The 19,096-nt window shown below is 44.6% G+C and overlaps 1 protein-coding gene across 1 annotated transcript in view; it reads right to left on the reverse strand.

The window, feature by feature from the left end:
- The window catches only part of PAPPA2 (pappalysin 2), a 796,947-nt gene that overhangs the window by 217,589 nt on the left and 560,262 nt on the right, over nucleotides 1–19,096 (reverse strand). Inside the window, exons 12-14 of the mRNA XM_069231564.1 lie at nucleotides 9,964–10,099; nucleotides 9,514–9,730; nucleotides 2,813–2,978 (exon numbers count right to left, since the gene is read on the reverse strand). Of these exons, the coding sequence (XP_069087665.1) occupies nucleotides 2,813–2,978; nucleotides 9,514–9,730; nucleotides 9,964–10,099 (519 nt within the window). The remainder of the gene's footprint in view (nucleotides 1–2,812; nucleotides 2,979–9,513; nucleotides 9,731–9,963; nucleotides 10,100–19,096) is intronic.

Consider the following 19,096-nt stretch of genomic DNA (forward strand, 5'->3'; position numbering starts at 1 on the left):
CCTTTTGCCCACGTTATCTAATCTCCTTCCTGCTCCATCTGGAGGAGTAGAGATAGGCGCTGATGGGTTTTTAGAACGCCTTTGAGCCGCTTGAGAAATAACAGAGTCCGGCTTTGGGTGACCAGTTAGACATGCCGGAGAGTCCTGAGTTGCCTTGTATTTTTTGTCAAGCTTTTGTGGCACTGGTGGAACTGTTGCCGGGTTGCGCATGATGTTGATACCCTCACTCCATATAAAGTCAATAATAGGAATGGCCCTTACAGACTTCCTTGCTTGTTCTTTAAAATCATGGAGGAAGTATTCAGACTGGGAAACAGATGTTGGCAGGTGGAAGCGTGCAGCCGCCCTGTCCATTAGATTGTGAAAGCCACCCATATCCTCCAGTGGAGAATCTGAAGGGCGAGGAGGCGGTGGAGAAGGAGTGGGGGCTAAGTAGTCATCCCATTCATCAGTAGGGTGCTGTGGCATCGATATCTCCCCTTCTTCCTGTTCTTCCCCTGATGTCGAAAGTTCATCTCCAGGGGGAGCAGCTAACACGGAATGAGAAGTCATCCTGGGAGTAGCTGGAGGTGGAGGTACGCTCCTTGGTGTAACAGGAGAAGTTGGCGGTGGTGGTTGATCTTCTGCTGTATCTGGGAACCTCCTCCTATAATCCTGTAACATAGATTGTAAATCCTGGATCCAGGAGGTGGACATCTGGACAGAGTCTCTTGGTTGAGGCGGTTGATAACAGCGCTCTTGATGAGAGTAATTAGGTTGATATTGATCATACTCATCATCGTCTCCTCTTCCTGGTATTTAACATTCAACTGGGATGGGCTGTGTGCATCTCCAAATGGACCTTCATACGATTTCTCCCAGTCCAGCAATGACTGGTGAAGTGTCTGTAGGATAGATCGCCAATCTGGGCAAAGATGTGATCTTAACCATGTCTCAAAGATCAGGAGACCTGGAAGAGGTAGGAATGGCTTCTATCTGGCTCACAGACACCATTGGCATCATCGATGGTGTCAACGACGATGGTCCCGTCGATGGCACTGTTATAATAGATGATCCTTCCATCAACGACGGCCTCGTCGACGATGGTGTCGACGACAGTGGTCCCGTCGACGGTGCTCTCTTCAACGACGGCCTCATCGACGGTGTCCTCGTCGACGGTGATTCAGCCGACAAAGCTCTCATCGGTGGTGTTGCAGTCGACGGGGCTTTCGTAGATGATGTCATCAACGATGATGTTGTCATTGACTAAGGCGTCGACGTTGTCAGCGATGCAATTTTTTCTGGAATCCTCGTCGACGGAGGTTTAATAGAGGAAATAGGAGCCTTTACCGCTGGCGTCAAGGTAGTCGACGATGGTCTCGTCGACGAGGTAGTGGAGACGGTAGATGTGAACACCGTCGCCGTCATCACGGTCATCGACGGTGGTGTCATCGTCAACTTAATTTTTATTGATACCTTTCTAGAGGTAGAAGGCTCAGAGGAAGGAGAACGGCGGGACGACTCCTTCTTTTGACGAGGAGAGGATGGCTCAGAAGAAATTGAGCTTTGTAAGCCTTTTGCACCTTCTCTATGATGTAATTTCTGCTGCTTTCTGGATCTTTCTGCCTTGCCCAGGTCCTCAGATTTGGACCTTTTGTGTGGCCTTTCTGACCCACTCTCCTCACCTGAAGCACAGGATTTTGCCTGTACCCATGTCAGAAGCCTACCCTCACGGTCTCGGAGGGTCTTTGTGGAGAAAGTGCAGCATATCTTGCAGTCCTTTACCTGGTGTTGTGGGTAGAGGCAGTATAAGCAGTCCTTACGTGGATCATCCACATGGAGCCTTTTCTTGCCACAGGTCTTGCAAGAGCGGAAAAAGGCCCTTTCTAGAAGAATCTGACAACCTTAGAGTTTTCTTGAGAGAAAAATACTTCTGAAGAAGCAGAAAACTGAGCAGAGCTCAGGGAGACTCCCTTCACACGACGTGCGGTAGAAAATCTGAGGGAAGGAGCTTCTCTGGAGAGTGTTCTAAAGGGTGCTGGTACCTAATTGGCCAGCAGCCAGGTTTAGGTCCGTTTCACAAAAGGACTTAGATAGGCTATTTGAGTGACTGGTGTTGCCATTATAGCCTATAGAAAAAAAAATTATTTGTTGATTATTGCTTTTTATATACCGTGGGACTCCCACTTCGACGACGGGGATAATTCAAGCATGTGAATTTATGAAAGATCCAATACTGGATAAATAGAAAGCTGCAAGAGTGAACTGAAGGGGCAACGAGTGGCTTTATATGGACTGAAGAGGCCCAAGATGGCTTTAGGATTATGCTGCCTGAGTATTCTGTGTTCACACATTTAATTGCAGCAGCCGCATGTCTGAGGAGGTCTTTGAGCACCGGCACCTTTTTATTTACAAATTAAGCACTGATCTGGAGACCTGGACTCTACCCTCAACCCCAGACCTCTCGAACATCCCACTTTTCAAAGGTGGAATTAGGGCCAAAGTAACCTGGTACCAGTTCTCACCTTTAAACCTTGTCACTGCTCAGAGAAGGCCAAGATGTCCTGACACCAGTTCTGGATCTACCATCTAGACCTCCTCTCTCTGCTGAGCTGGGATTACAGCCCTAGGGATAAGACTCGAAAATCGTTTTCTTAAAAACAGACCTTTCCTTCCTGACATACTGAACACAGACTTCATCAGAGGCCACAATTCCTAACTGTGTGCTCCAGAACTAAGGTGATCACTACTTTTGATGCATATTTCATTGTGATTCCCGATTCACTACTTACACCTAATGTTGGTGACAGTGTGCCTTCACATAAAAACGAACCTGAGTACCGCTCTGTTCCTGACCACCTCCAGTACTAAGGGTGAAACCCAGATGACAGGTCACTGTGCACTGGACATGTCCTTGGTTAGTCACGGTGCAGTTAACATAGGCATTGCTGATTTGCAGTGACTGACAAATGTTGTCTGCACATGATCGATGTGGGCATCTGCAAGGAAGGGAAAAATGAAAATATGGAAAGTGGAATTTAATATTAAATCATGTCACAGATAAGATTAACTAAGACACCAAGGCCAACATGAAAACACCATTGTCCCCATTGTATAGATTGCAGAGGTGGTGGTGCAACTTCCCATTAACATATGGTTATATAGATTGATTGTATTGGTACAACTTTGCACAAATGTACAGCACACCAACAAGTAAACTTTTGGGCACACCAGATGTACCAGTCAATTCTATGTAATCCAGATAAATGGTTAAAAAAGTGAACCAGCACTCATGAAATCCATGTTACCCAGCCGCCAAAGGGTACGATTTGACATAGTCAGGTATAATACTGACAAATTAAACAAATTACAAAGATTAAGATAATACTTGAGAAACGCCCCACAAATAATCACCTCTTCCATGTAATTTGCTCTTAAGTACATTGGGATGGTGTGGAGCAAAACCTCTGAACATACTTAAAAACACAAGAATATTTTGTAATTTAAAATATATTTAGGGTCTAGCACAGCACGTATTGAGACTTATTAACAGTTTCAAGAATAATACATTCAAAAGGACACATTTCTACATACATTTGAAACGGTTCAAGAATTTGAATAAACTGATAAGTTTTCAGTCCCCTAGATGATCAAAGCCAGTTTCCGATTTTGAATAGTTTAACAGTTATTCTGTTCATTAGATTACATGTTCTTATGTGAACTGTGTCCTGAGAAAAAAAACACCTTGCTTACACTATTGATTGTTTTATCATAGGCCTTACTTTTCAGAACTATTTCACCAAGAGGCAACAGGTAACATCTACTACAAGGACATTTTGAAATCTTGGTCAATGTAATCTCTTGTGACTATCCCTTTAAATTAATGCATGAAGGATTTCAGAAATTAAGTTTATGGACTATTCCTCTGGAAATATCAAAGACTAAGGGCCTCATTAGGAGTTTGGCAGAGGGGATGCTCTGTCACAAATGTGATGGATAGCCTGTCAGCCATATTACAAGTTCCATTATATCCTATGGAACTTGTAATATGGCAGGATATCGGATATCGGTCACGTCTGTGACTGAGTAATCCCCCCGTCAAACTCGTAATGAGGCCCTAACTAATTTGAATATACAAAAGAGGATAAGGTTGAGTGATAATTCTGATTTATGTCCAGATCTAAGCCCTGAAGAAGCTGACCATTAATACTTCGAAACATGTATTGGCTGTGATCACATAATTAACTAAATAACTTTAAACCACTGAAAGTCATGAACCGTTTTGAGGCTTTATCATTTAATGAACTGAATAATCATCAACCTATTCTAATTCATAAATTATTTTTAACTGTACATGCAAATGTGTCATTTCGGGTGTATTATTTTTGAAAATGTTTGAAAGTGTTCATAAATGCAGCTGTGTAGTGTAAATATATTTTTGAATTGCAAATTATTACTTAATGTATATTGGTGAAGCACATACCCCACAAACCTTAAGGGATAGCACTTCTATTAGAGGTGAAGGAGCACTAAGGGCTTGACTTTGTATTTGGCAAGTGGGCTGCCATCCATAAGGGTGGTTCAGGTAATTACCTCCACCAGTCTGGCTGGACTACTGTCAACCATACTTTGAGATCTCCACCAGCCTTGCAGATATCACTGTGCCTCCAGGGGTGCCACTGCCATAGTATCTGCTCTGAAGGCACTGCAAGTCTGCTGAGTGGCTGTCATCTTTCCCAAAATGGGAGCTGGCTTTTGAAAAAAAGAATAATAATGTCCCTGACACCCTGGGCATTTTCTCCATGAATGTTGGGGTTATTTAAAAAAAAATTCAAACATGGGACAACCAGGGTTCAGGGTCGCCAGAGTTTCTCTGGTGTTCCTGAACTGAACGGAAAGTACATCAGACTGGTCACTCTGAATGGGGCGGGTAGTCTGATGCACTCTGTTGGCCCGTTGGTGTAAGATTTCTGCTGCAGGAGCCAGCAAGGGTACCTCAACCAGGAATGTGTCGGTCTGCCCAACTCTAAATACAGTGAGTGAACCATCATTTTTGGCAGGCAGGACACTCTGCCATATTTGTGGAGGAGTACCCTTTCTGCCAAACTCAAAATTAGGTCGTAAGATTCCGATGGTGGGGCTTCAGCTGGCTCTGTTCTCGGAATCCTTTGACCGACAGACTATGTCAAAGGCCCTCCTGTTTGTGCATATAAGAAGGCTCAATCTATTTAGGGCTAAAGAGAATAAACCCATCAAACCACCACCTTACAACATAATGTAACAAAACAACAATACAAAAAATAGAAAAAGTAGCTAGCTCAGTTGTTGAACCCTTACATTTTGGGAATTTATTTTTTACACCATAAACCTTTATTTTTCTTCTTCCTAAAATAGTTTTTAAGATTACTGCACTTTACTTACCATGCACCTGATGCACTAAACTTGTGCCCCTAAAATCTTAACCCTTAATTAGTATTTCTATGCATAAAAACTTTAGTCGTAACCACCATGCTCTAATATACGATCCTAATCAAATTTATCTTAACCCATTAGACCCAAGACTAATTGCTTAGGGATACATCTAAAAACAAATGAAAAAAGCAAAAACACCAATGCCTAAACCTTTGGCCTAGTTATGCCTAAACAGCTAGACTTAATCCTAAATTCCAACATTTAAGGTTAAACTCATAGGCATGTACCTCTAGACCAATAGTCACACAGCTTCATTTAAACCTTTAGGCCGGAGCCTAATCCCCCAGGCCTAAACACATGGCACCAAGTTCTACAACTAATACACCCGGTCCTACGACAGAACTCAAGGACATATGACCAAAAAACTCCCTTGTCTACGCCTGAACACCTAGACCTAAAGTACCAGACATGTGCCTTAGACCCATATCTCATGCATGGTCTATGAACACTAATCATAAACTCACAAGCCTGAGCCTAAACTCTAGATCCAAGTCAGAAAGGCATAATAAACTAAGGCCTTAATTCTAAAACCATCTACAAAAATGTAAATGTCAAGGTTCAGTTTTAATGCTTAGGTTTAAACCACAGCAACACAAAAGGATGACGGACGAAGTGGTGAAAACGTTTCAAACACACACCCCCAGTCACAGATAGGTGTTTAATCCATCGTTCTTTTGCTCACCATGCCACCCTAGTTTAGACCCGGCCAAATGCAAATCAGCCTTGACCCTGTTCCTCATGAGAGCAGTCCAACTCAAACTGAAAAGCCAGGTCCTTTCTGGACCAACAAGAAGCATCCTAGGACTGGTTTCAGGGTATCACCCTTCATCAGCCAGGCTAGCTTGAATCCAGTGGCACAGTGAGCACGGGACCGCCGTCTGGGCATACCCTTCCCACTAAGGGCAACTTTAAAAGGATGATGGACGGAGTGCTGAAACTTTTCAAACACTCACCGCTATTCCCCCCACCCCCTAGATTCAAGCTAGCCTGGCTGAGGAAGGGTGATACCCCAAAACTTGTCCCAGTATGCTTGTTTCTAGTCCATTGAGGACCTGGCCTGGCAGTTTGGGCTGTACCCATGGGGAACAGGGTCAAGACTTATTTGAATATGGCTGGGTCCAAACTGGGATGGCACGGCAAGAAAAATAACTGATTGATTAAACCCAGATTTGTGACTAGGGGTGAATGTTTAATTTTTTCCACATTCTGTCCATTACAAGTTATTTTTGCGTTTCTTGCCCTCAGTGGGAAGGGTGTGCCCAGACGTGGGTCCAGTGCTTGCTTTACCACCAGATTCAAGCTAGTGTGGCTGAGGAGTGATACGCTGGAAATGGTCTCAGCATGCTTTTTGAGACGCTAGCCATTCTTTAGCGTCATTGTGCGTCATTTCTTAAATATGGCGCATGGATGGCATTAGGGAATGGCATTAGCTCGTCTTAAGAAAAATGATGCATGACTGCGACATTACAATCGTGGTGAAAGTGCCACAGTCGGACCGCCGGCACCCCCAGGTTGCTGCCAGTCGACAGCCTGGTGGTCTCGGCGGGTTGTAATCCTCCAGGGCAGCACTGCTTGCAGCACTGTTCTGGGGAATACGAGTCCCCTTTCTGCCAGCCTTTGCATGGCAGTAGCCCTGCCATGCAAGGGCTGGTGGAAAGTGGGTGCCAGAGGCCCCCATGGACAGCCCTGTTACACTTTCCATTGCCGGATTACGGGCAGTGGAAAGTGCGACAGGTGCTGCTGCACCCGCCGCACTGCCACATTGGCACTGGCTCGATTATGAGCCGTGTCAATGTTAAGGCTGGGTACACCACAGGGCCGGCGGGTGGAAACGCTGTTTCCGCCCGCCGGCCCTGCAGTGAACTCCTAATAGGGCTGGTGGTGTTCTGGCTGCACAGGTGGCCTGATCACCGTAGGTGTTTGGCGGGCGGCCTCCACCACCCGCCAAACTCCTTATGAGGGCCCATATTTCTAGGCACCCATATGTTTGGTAGAAACTAAATATGAGATACATGGAGATACAGTGATTTATTCAGTCGGGTATGGCAATGAGTTTTTTGACTCTCTTTTGAAACCTCATCCAGTAGACTCCATCATCTTCTCTTGGGACGGTGCAATACAAAATTGGTCAGGCTCTAAGCATTGGAGTAGAGGAATGCAGCCTTTAAACTCTGGTACTGGAGAGATTTGGGGATAGGCATAGGGTTACAGAGTGTGTCATTGGTGAGTTGCAGAGGAATGCAGGAAACATGGATGGACTTTGGGGATTATAAGACGGCAACAGACTGAAAACTCTGGTGCAGGAAGGATCTGTGCATTGACACAAGATCAATCACCACAAGAGGTGGATTAGCTAAGGGCATTAACATGGGGAAACATAGACCCATATTTATAAGAAGCTTGTGCTGCCGATGATTCACTTTTTTGATGCACTGGTGGTGCTTCCTTTGCACCATATTTACATAGTAACACATCTATGGGAATACGTCACTTTCCGTTGGGATGCGTCATTTTCTTTCCTTCGCCAGAATCGGCTGCGTTGCATTGGAATTAATATATGCAAGGTAGGCCTTCCTTCATACAATTCCATGCAGAACTGACGCATCCTTATTTACAGGTTTTCAGCATTGTTTCCAAATGATGCACAGAGTCTAAAATGCATCAAAATTCCTATGCCTCCTTAACCCAGGCATAAAAAAGACACACTGGCTTTGCGACAGGGAACTGACCAGCTGATGTCACTTTCCACACTGGAATATGTCTGTATTTCGCTTCCCCTCTACTAGTAGTAGGTCTACACATTTTAGGATCATGTTGTAGGACCCTTTGACCAAGCTGGGACCATGGCACCTATGATTCAGTCATCCTCTGCAGCAAGGAAATGTGACGTTGTGTACGTTGTGAGGGGACATGCCAACGTTGTCACTTCTCCATGGTGGAAGGGGTCATCAACTTCAGTTCTGCGTACTCCGAAAGGACAACAGGTAGGTACACACATAAGGCAGGTAATACATGTATTTCCAATTCACATTCCAACATATACTTGTATTCATTTACATTACAGATATGCAGGTCTCTACATACACATGAGTACACTATGCCCACAGTAATGTGACCCACAGACATACTGCATGCATACCCTCTTACGTCCAGGTCCAATATATGTGTGTAGATGGTGATACTGACCATTTTACAGTCTTCTACATTGGTCCTAAAACATTAGGCTACTTGCATCATTTCAAGCTGAAGCAGCACCTCTAAATTTTGACGTATCACTGAAGTTGCATCAGTTGCGAGGCCAAACTTTAGCAAGGTGCCACTTTTTGGGCAGAATTATTACCACAAAGTTCCCAAAGATGTGTCAGAATTTTTGACGCACCTTGGGTTCCTACGCAATGGTACCGGATATTGTAAATATGGCACATCCATGTTGTAACAGATTCTTGTGAATCATAAATAATTTTGACACATCGCTCCTGCAATGCAGCAATGCGTAATTTCTTGTAAATATGGCCCATGGTCTGGCATCTCGGTGACTGGAGGGTCCTGCAAATTAACAGAGCCTGTTATGAGTATCTTTCTTTTAGCACTAAAATTCCTTTGGGATCATCGCCTACAAATAAACAATGTCACCCCCCAGGGCTGAACGGCTCATGGTACTGGCACAGAGATACAGATTTTGGGACTTTTAAAATAGCCACAGGGATGCACTGCCTCTTACCTCAAAAATAGGGCGGACTCTGAGGACAATCACAGGGGCACAAAATCATTTGCTTCTGTAACATCGGGGATCAGATTGGCATTGGGTCACTGGATTTTTCATCTTGAAAGAATAACAAGGGGGGATGGCACAGGGATGCAAGTTCTTGAACAGAGTTGCTTTCACAAAAAAAGAATCTAAAATATTCTCACATCCAGCATCTCCCCATAAATGATTCCATCTTTAATTTATATATTCATGACCCTTTGGACTGTTATGCCATACTCATTACAATTAATCCCAGGCAGTTTCAAGGCCAAAGCCACCCTTGAGGTGACACTACCAACCTTAAAGCTGCTTACCCAAGCCTCTCATAACCACCAGACCCATCCACATCTTCACAGTGGTCAGGAACAGCTGGGCCAAGGTGTGTTGAGGTCCTCAAGGCTACTGCAGAGATGCCCACCAAGGCAGAAGAGAAGTTGAGCAGCACTGAGGCAGTTCGATAGAAGGGGAAACTCAGATTGTGAGTGACATTGAGAATTAGCGGGTTCCTTTGGCATGACAATGTATGGGTACCTGAGCAAAGAGGAGAAGAGATGACAGAGTAATTAGTCTTCTGTTATGGAGAACCAAATATTCCCCAGAAAGCTGTTGACATTTGTGAGGGTTGCAGAATTGTGCTTACTTGGCTACATGTACTGAGGGAAAAGTCAGAAACGGAGTATGTGGCATCAGTGCAAGTCCCATCATACCCGCCAACCATAAATCTTTTTTTTATCATAAACCATGGAAATCTACACTTCACTCACCAATTGAGTGGTTGTGTCCTGTCACATCGGTCAGATGAACTGTCACTGTTGGCCTTTGCTGATCACCCTGTACACTTCCATCATATGCCAAGTAAAGGAAGACAGAGGTCGCAACTCCAGGTCGATCGAAGCACACCTTGTTAACAGATACAGTTACGTCGATGAGTGAAAGGTAAGCAAAAGTCAAGCTACAGGAAGAAATGCAGAATTGTCTGTATAATACAGGTGAACCTGATATATGTGTGTAAAAGCTGTTATCTAATTTCCTTATTACAGGTGACTACTGACATCTCTAGCCACCTGTAATAATTAAATGACTTAGTTGCTCAACTGTAACAATTTTTTTTAAACTCTATTTTATTGAGTTTATAATAAAAAACTTAAAATAAAGACAAAAACAAGCAGTGCATTTTCATATGAGATATCACACTGCTATTGTTCTCCTGGGCGGAGGAGGCAAAAACATGGAACATATCCAATCAGATCAACAATAGCGACCCCCCCTCCCCTCCCAAGGACCTCATATGTAACCAAGTCGTTCATACACCATGGTTACCAGCGTTACTCTATTACCACAGTTGGTTGTCACCTATGTGCATAGCATAACATTCTAAAGTCAAGGATCTTCATCCGTGCTCCAATGAGAGCTGGACTGCTGGACCCCTGTGAAGGGTTCTAATAATGTACTCCAAGCCGTTATGTCTGTCAGCGCCCCTTCTTCCCTATGTGTCAGTCTCATATTTTGTTTTTTGGCCACACCCCATTGCAAAACATCACGGGACCAGCTAGAAGGGGATTAGCTTTGTGTACCCATCCAGCCTATAGCCACCCTTTGTTTAGCCAGCACCAAAGCAAGCTGCCCAAATCTATATGGGACGCGCCTACCACGTACCCAGGAGGCAAGTCAATGGCGTTGCCTCTAGCCCCAGACCTGTGAGCCCATCCAACCTCCGAACCACCACCCACCAAAATTGCTGTACCTCCCTACAGTACCAGGCCAAGTGGAGAAAGGAAGCACCTGTCTCCCCACATTGAGGACACCCAGTCGCCCTTGTCGGGTCTATCTTATTAAGTCGGGCAGCCGTGATGTATACACGATGGACAAAATTAAAGTACAACAACTTAAATCTGTGGTTACAAGAGACCGTGCGTACCAGAGACAGTGCCAAATTCCAGTCCACGTCTTTTATAGGGTTCTCCAGCTCTTGATCCCAGGCCCTACGCGCTGCACACCCCACCCCCACACTATCCCCACGCAGCGCTCTATAAAACAGAGTAACCGAGTGGGAATCCTCTCCCCAATTTATTAACCCATTCAACATCTTTGATGCTAAGAGGGCCATCGGGAATCCAGACCAGACTTCTCGAGCCACACTCTCAATCTTGGCATATTGCAAGAACTGGCCAGCGCTCAGTCCAAACATATCTCGCACCTCACTAAAGGAAATAAACTCACCATTGGGATATAAATCACCCGCCACCAAGCAGCCACCCATTCTCCAAGCTTCCACTGACATTAAAGTATCCATATCCCGAAAGGAGGCCAGACTCCAGATCTTCAGCTCCCTATCAAAGTGGGCAAGTCAGAGTATTTTCTTAACCTCCTGTTCCCATATCCCAGCTGTATTCTTAACCAGATAGGGGACAATAGTCACCGACCTACTGCCCGACATTAATGCGTGCACCAGTGCCTCATCTCCCAACATGCCAGCGAATAGCCGCTTCTCCAAATTATCTGTCTGCGTCATCCACTTAGCAGCATGTTGTAAATGAGCCACAAAATAATAGAGTCTAATATTAGGCAGTGCCAAGCCTCCATCTTCCATTTCCCTTTGTAACGTAGACAACGCCACCCTACTACGACGGCCATCCCAAACCAAGGAAATCAACAAGCTATCCAGATGATTAAAAAGCCGAGCTGTCAATAGAAACAAAGAATTCTGGACCAGGTAAAGACACTACGGCAAGAACACCATCTTGGCTACAGCCGTCCTTCCCATCACGGATAGAGGCAGCTTATTCCAGAACGATACAAAGTGCACTTCACCACCCGTTCCATATTGTGCATTACATGTGCGTGACCGTATGTGTAACCCATATGCCCAGATAACGAAAGCTTTCAAGTTCCCACCTGAGCCCCACCTCCGGCAAATCCTCTGGCAGGGCATCACATAGTGGTCCTAGAGGAAACAGCAGCAACTTCTTCCTATTCACCCATAAACCAGATACAGCCCTGAATTCCTCCATCAACTGTAAAGACAAGGGGACCGAAACGCGCGATTCTCGGAGGTATAGCAACACATCATCGGCATACAGGAAGACTAGATGAGTGACCTGTCCCACCTGAACACCCCAGGGCCCCAATTCCTCACGTAGCCAGGCCGCCAGGTGTTCTACCACTAAAGCAAAGAGGAGCAGTGACAATGGGCATCCCTGCCTAGTTCCCCTACCAATCGTCCAAGAATCCGAAAGCTCTCCGCTCACCCGAATACGTGCAGTGGGAGCAGTGTACAACAAACGAATCCAAGCACAATATTGAGGGCCAAATCCCATTCCCCGCAGAGCTGCCAATAGGTACTCCCACTCCACAGTGTCAAAAGCCTTCTCTAGATCCAGTGATACCAATACCAATTTGTCTACGCCCCCAATGTTTCAAGTAAAACGTGTGCCAAATGGCGTAAGTTGTAAGTCGTACTGCAACCGGAACTGATTCCGCATTGATCCTCGTGTACCAGACCCCGGATCACACAACCCAGTCGAGTAACCAAAACTTTACACAGAATCTTGACATCCGTTTTGCGCATAGTAAGCGGACAATATGAGAAAGGATCATCAGGATCCCCTCCAGGCTTAAGCATTAGACAGACAACGCCCAGCCGCATGGTCTCAAGAAGAATTCTCTGATGCCGAGCTTCCTCAAACACCGCCAACAACCTCTCCCTCAGAAGGAGAAAAAACGTCTTGTACAACTCAATCTGGAAACCATCCCAACCAGGCGATTTAGACTTCGACAGCGCCTCTAGAGCTGCACCTACTTATTCAACTGTTATCTCAGCCTCTAGACTCTCCATACAGAGCGGCTCCAGCCACGGAAGTCTCATCCGTTTCAGAAACTCGCCTAAGTTAACATCCAAGACAGAAGGACCAGCCCTGGACACAACCTGCAAATGCTCCACTAATACCTGAAAAATATCTCTGTGATTAGTAACCTGTACCCCCTCCACATTCCTAATACGCAGGATGGGAGGAGAGTCAACTTCCCGCTTAAGGAGCCATGCCAACAATTTACCAGACTTGTCTCCCTCCCTATGGAGACACTGTCTATACGATCTAAGGGTAAACTTATCCAGCGTGTCCCAGCAGTTGTTGACCTTCTTAAACAGCCGAAGCTGCTCTTGCACAACCTCTTGAGTTACCAGTGTCTGGTGCTGTGCTACCTACAGTTCACTTTCCCAGTCTGTAAGTTCCTGTTCCATTTGTTTGTGCACCCCACATGCAGTGCCGATATATACTCCCCTTAAGACCACCTTCAAGGCATCCCATTCCGTGCCCCTTGAGTTAGTCGTCATCAATGCTTTGGTTCCCAACTTAGGAAGAGAACGATCCACCTCACCATCCAATATGCAATCATAGTCTCCAGCCCATATCAGAGGGGAGACTATCCCTTCAACCAGCATTTCAGGTATATTGTCATAAAAAGGAGGGATCATCTATGTTAGGTGCATAAGTGTTTAGAATGGTAAGGGGCATTCCGTCCAAATTGCCTCCGGAATTCACATTCAGCCATGCCGGATACAACAACATGTATCTGATGTTCATGGCACGAAGCTTGGCATTCACCTCCAGAAACCCTTTTCGGGAGGACTGGACCTTATTCGTATAGTCTGGGAAGATGGAAATTTGGCGATTCTCAAAGACAGTCCTATCGGTCTCTGTCTTTATAGTTCAGGAGGCGTGCTATGATGGCCCTCTGCAGCGCCCCAGGCCAAGGAGGAGCAACCAGGGCCCTATGAGCGCACTCCACCACCAACATACTGGACATCCCCTTCGGCTGCAATACTTCTCTGATCTATTGTTCAACAAAACTTTTCACCATGGAACCTTCCGAGCATTATGGGAATCCAAGGAGGCGCACATTGTTCCGTTGAGATCTGCCCTCTGAATCCACCAGCCAAGCCTCTGATGTCCCTACAGTAGAAGTGACCTGAGCCATCTGCTTGCGCAATGTGCCAACCTCTGTTTGCAAGTCCACAATAGACCCCTCCGTCACCTTGACCTTATCAGATACCTTGCAGAGGTCAGCTCGGAGAAGGTTCACCTCCCCTGCCACCGTTTCTATTTTCCCCTCCAGAGCCACTCTAGCGTCCGACCAGGCCCGACCCAGCACTCCAACCGACCCGGAGCTCCAACTAGGGCCAAAATCAGGCAGGGACCTGCCGGCGTCGTCAGGGCGCTGCCACTTGCTGTTGCAGGGGTGCACTGCCATCTGGTACCCAGGATCCCTGTAGGATGTAATAGGGATGGTGGAGCGCACTAAAGACGCGTCCCGCCGGCCATCTTGGTTGGCCACGCCCCCCAACTTAACAAATTGTTAAAATTGTATTCTGATGTCACAATGTTTCCTGTCAGAGACAGCAGCCAAGGTGAAATGAAAGTCACAGACCATAATTACAGCTGTAGTTCAAACAAGGCAAAGAAAAAAGAAAATTGGCTTTTCATTCGTATGATCTGTTTTTCTAAAAGAGTGATCAGCAGAAAGGTGATATTTACTGGAACATGTTTATTTTTTGCATTCTAATGTTAATTAGAGGTACAATAGAATCCCTATGTCTTTTTGTACACCTTCTGAGTAGTAGCACATTTTAAATGTGACTTACAATAAACTGATTCAACTTTTTTTGCAATAAATTGTTAACTGTTTCTGATGTGTTTAATTCCACTCCAGATTCCAGTTTTATCCTTCATCTCTGCAACCATACTACTGTTTTCACATTAGTCCATTGCAGTGGTGAGCTTTTCAGGGGGCGAATAAAAGATGGTGGGAGATCAGAGGAATTGGTTCAAATTCAGGTTCAGGAGAAGGAGGTGATGAAATTAGCATAATGATGCGAAAGAAAGAGGCAAAAAAAAACAAGCACAGGAGCTGTTTCTCCTCGAACTGCCTCAGTTGTCTGGCAATTGTTTAGCTTCTAAGAGGTGGTTGAGTTATCCCATCAAAGTGTGGAAGACCAGTTATGGGTAATGATGAGCCCATCTCTCTAGATGATGATTTTGGAGCTCTTGATGTCCATGACCATGTATTGATGGGGATCAAAGTAAAGGTCATCCTCACTTGTTTATTTCAACAAGGTGTGTAATTGATCTTCTTGATATAATCTCCACTATCTTGCATGTCTGCTTTGATCTGAGTACATCTTCATCTTGTCTTTCTTCTCACAATCATGATGTGTCACTTCTCCCAAACTGCAGTGCAATCCAGAGGCTGCCAGAAGAGGATGAGTACTGAGCTTTTAAGCAAATAGCAGTTTGCACAGTCATGAGGTGCAGAGTGTCAAGATAGTCTCTCAGAGCCTGACACAGCAAGTCCATGGTGTGAGACTTAGCGATTTAGACAGCCTGCATGGCTTTCTTCAGAGCAGTCATGAAATCGTCCATCATGCCAATGACCTGAAGACAGAGTGGTGTAATCTTGTGGTGATGAATCTGTGTATTCCAAGAACACTCTATCATGAATAGGTGGTCCACTGCTGTATATAAGAACTGTTGGAGTGACATAAGTTGAACTTACCTTGTCCAGAGGAGGAATCAACCACTTCAGCTGATGTGCTGAGAACTGCCATGACATCAGGGAACATGAACATCAATCCCACTGAGAAGAAATTGGCCCATGGCTATTGGGCCAACAAAGTCAATGACAACGTCTTCCTAGATTTTTCCCAGCAGTTCAGATATTGAGAAAGGTTCAGAAGAATTGTCTTTACCAAGGCTTGGTAAACATGATGGTGCCCTCTCCATTGATTTGTCCACGAATGGGAAAAATACCTTATACCTCAAAAGTCTATTGGGTACGACCATTCCCCAGTGTCCTGTGTCACCCAGTTCAGCAACTTGATGTCACAGCAAGTGAGGGATAACAAGACAAGTTCTCATGAGAAATAGACCTTTTCTGGTTGATATAAATTCACATTGTGTTTGCTGGATAACAAGCCGTTCACAGGCACAAGAGTACCTGTGCACTATTTCAAGTTCATGACATCATTATGACTGAATACATTTCAGCCATGGCTTGAGGAATGGAGTCTTCTTACATGGCTTTGACAATATCTTCTTTATTCAAGGTAACATACCACACCTGGTGGATCACATTACAACTGTACTCCTCAGTGATCGGTGACATAGCACTGGAGTTGGCAGGTGGAAGTGTGTGAAAACTGACAGGATTCTGATCTACTGCTGGCTTGTAGATGATGTTGAGTTTATAATCGTTAACTCTCAAGCTTCATCATTTAGAACACCTAGAGGGTTTCTTGGCCTTGTCGAAAATAGACACAAGTGACTGATGATGAGTCACCTCAGTGAAAGGCTTCCCATGAACCAAAGTGAAAATGCTCAGATGCCCATAGAAGGGCCAGACTTTGCTCCTCTGCTTGGAAGTATTTCTTCTTTGGGCTTGTTGGGCTGCAGCAGGCATACGAAACGGCCCATCGGCATGCCTCAGATTCAAGATCAAGCTGAGCCAGAATAGCATTGGCACAGAAAAGAACAGCACTGACACCAAAAATGAATTCTGCTTGTAAAACAGGGCCAAAATACGTCATGCCACCTGCTTTAGCAATGTGGCATCTGATTATTTCAAAAGCAATCTGAAACCATTGGGACCATCAATAGGGTTGACCTTTCTTGGTGAGGTCAAAAAGAGGAATTACTTATTGAAGACAAATTTTTAATGCATATCTGGTCATATAGCTCACCATGCCCAGGAATGATTTGACAGCTAAAACATTGGAGTCACGACACATACATTCATTAGAGAAAATATTTCCATAAAATGTGAGTAAATGTTTGCAAACGTCACGTCTTTCCTCATTCAATTTGAAGTTCATTTCATGAAGAGCACTCCAAACCTTGATAAGGGTGTTCTCATGTTTCTATAATCCCTTTAGTCCAAGCACTTTGGAGTGTATCTGATAATTTTCTTGAAGTTTTCTTGGAAAACTATGAAGGGCACAACAAATCTGTGTGTGGTGAACATGGTTATATAGCAGCGACATTCTTCAAGTTCTAACACATGAGAGTCTCAATTCAGATCTAACTTGGAGAAAAAATGGACTGGATATGAATTATATCTTAGACGCAGGGAAGGAGATGCATCTCTTACTATATGCCCTGAAATGGTTGGACCATGTTCGCACAAGTGAACATTTGCCCAACATACTGTCCTTTGTGCACAGGAACTATAGGCTCTATGATGCCTTTTTCTGAATTCGGGTGTGACTTGCTCTTGGATGTAGAAAGTAATAGCCCTGAAGTGATAAGACACCAACTTCACTGATTCATCAATGGTCAAATGAATAGATTGATACCTTAATTTGCCTATTCCAGTAAATAGATTTGGAAATACTGGACCTGAAGTTAGTTAACTGCTTTGGAGATCTCTATGAATCCCTCTACTCCTGTAAATACATCACATGCAATGAGATTGCTGAATACCTATATTATATTCGACTCACTAAACTTGCGAAGGAGCAGTGTACCCTGCTACAGGAACCCATACAAGTTAGTGAGGGGCTATTGGCCATAGGAGAGTTGAAGATAGTTAAGTCCTTGTGAATGGATGGCTATACTTCATTATTCTATAAGGTCTTTGTTAGGCAGCTAGCTCCTGACCTGCCTAAGAGGCACAACAGCGTTTCACTTGCTACTGGTATCACATACACTATGTCACAGATCCTTACATCAGTGATACCAAAACCCTGCAGAGACAAATATTGTGCAAATCGTACCATCCAATTTCTTTGCTGAACATGAACATACATATTTTCACTGGTACATCAGTGGACAGATTGTAGAAGGTTATGCTCGTACTGAACAAACCAGATCATGTGGGATTCATCACTTTGCAGAGTGGTAGCAACAACACCAACACCATCCTGCACCTACTGAGCAACGTTTAGAGGACAAAGAAGGGAGCTTTCATGCTATTATTAGACAGTGACAAAGTGTTTGATCAAGTCCTATGACCCTTTTTCAACAAGATACTGATATCAGTTGGTTTTAAAACAAGATTCAGGGGTTGGGTCTTGAGCTGCTATCTTTAACCCTTCAGTGAGGATAAGGGCTAATGGCTGCATCTCCTTCCATATAAATATTGACATAGGTACACCACTCTCCCTCCTATTTCATATGATGCTATATCCCTTGGTCACGAAGATCAGACTCTATTAGGATCAGACTGATCTATTGGGCAATCTGTGCAGTCTGGCAGTGCCAGGAGGACTGGTCGGAGAGGAAAGTGTGTAAGCCTTGTTTTGGTTTTTGGCTGTGTCTGGGACTGTATTATAGTCTGCTGAGCTGGTTTTTACCGTTGATTTCCCTGATATTAACACACCTATTCCCTGCAGCAAGCACAAATGCATGCTGTCTCCCATATCTTGAAAAACACCTGTACAGCATCCCTTTAGTAGTTCAAAACTGTCTCGATTTGTAAATCTGGGACACTTTTTTAGCTATCCGATTTGCTAATTGGGGCACTTTTATTTTACTGCTCAAGCATATTTTCTGCCCAAGTCTGATCTCAGATGCTGCAAGGAAATATCCAGGATCCGCCTGAGGGCATAATGCAGACATCATTATTGTGATGACTATTCCCCCAAACAGCACTCTGCCAGCCTTAATGGCAGAATTTGAATTATATGGCACAGTTTCAGGATTCCAAGAAAACCTAAAAAAATCCCTGGGGCTAAACCCTACTTTCCCCCATGAATAGATAACAGAACTTAGACAGCAGTTTCCCTTTCAATGGTGAGCCACATCTGTTTTCGATTAAGGAATTCAGAAGCCATAACATTACCCATACCTTACAATACTCTCCCTAAGTCAGTGTGATCAGACACACATAAATAGCATAAGGGAG

Source organism: Pleurodeles waltl, chromosome 4_2 (assembly GCF_031143425.1).
Source record: "Pleurodeles waltl isolate 20211129_DDA chromosome 4_2, aPleWal1.hap1.20221129, whole genome shotgun sequence".
NCBI classification, from domain to species: domain Eukaryota; kingdom Metazoa; phylum Chordata; class Amphibia; order Caudata; family Salamandridae; genus Pleurodeles; species Pleurodeles waltl.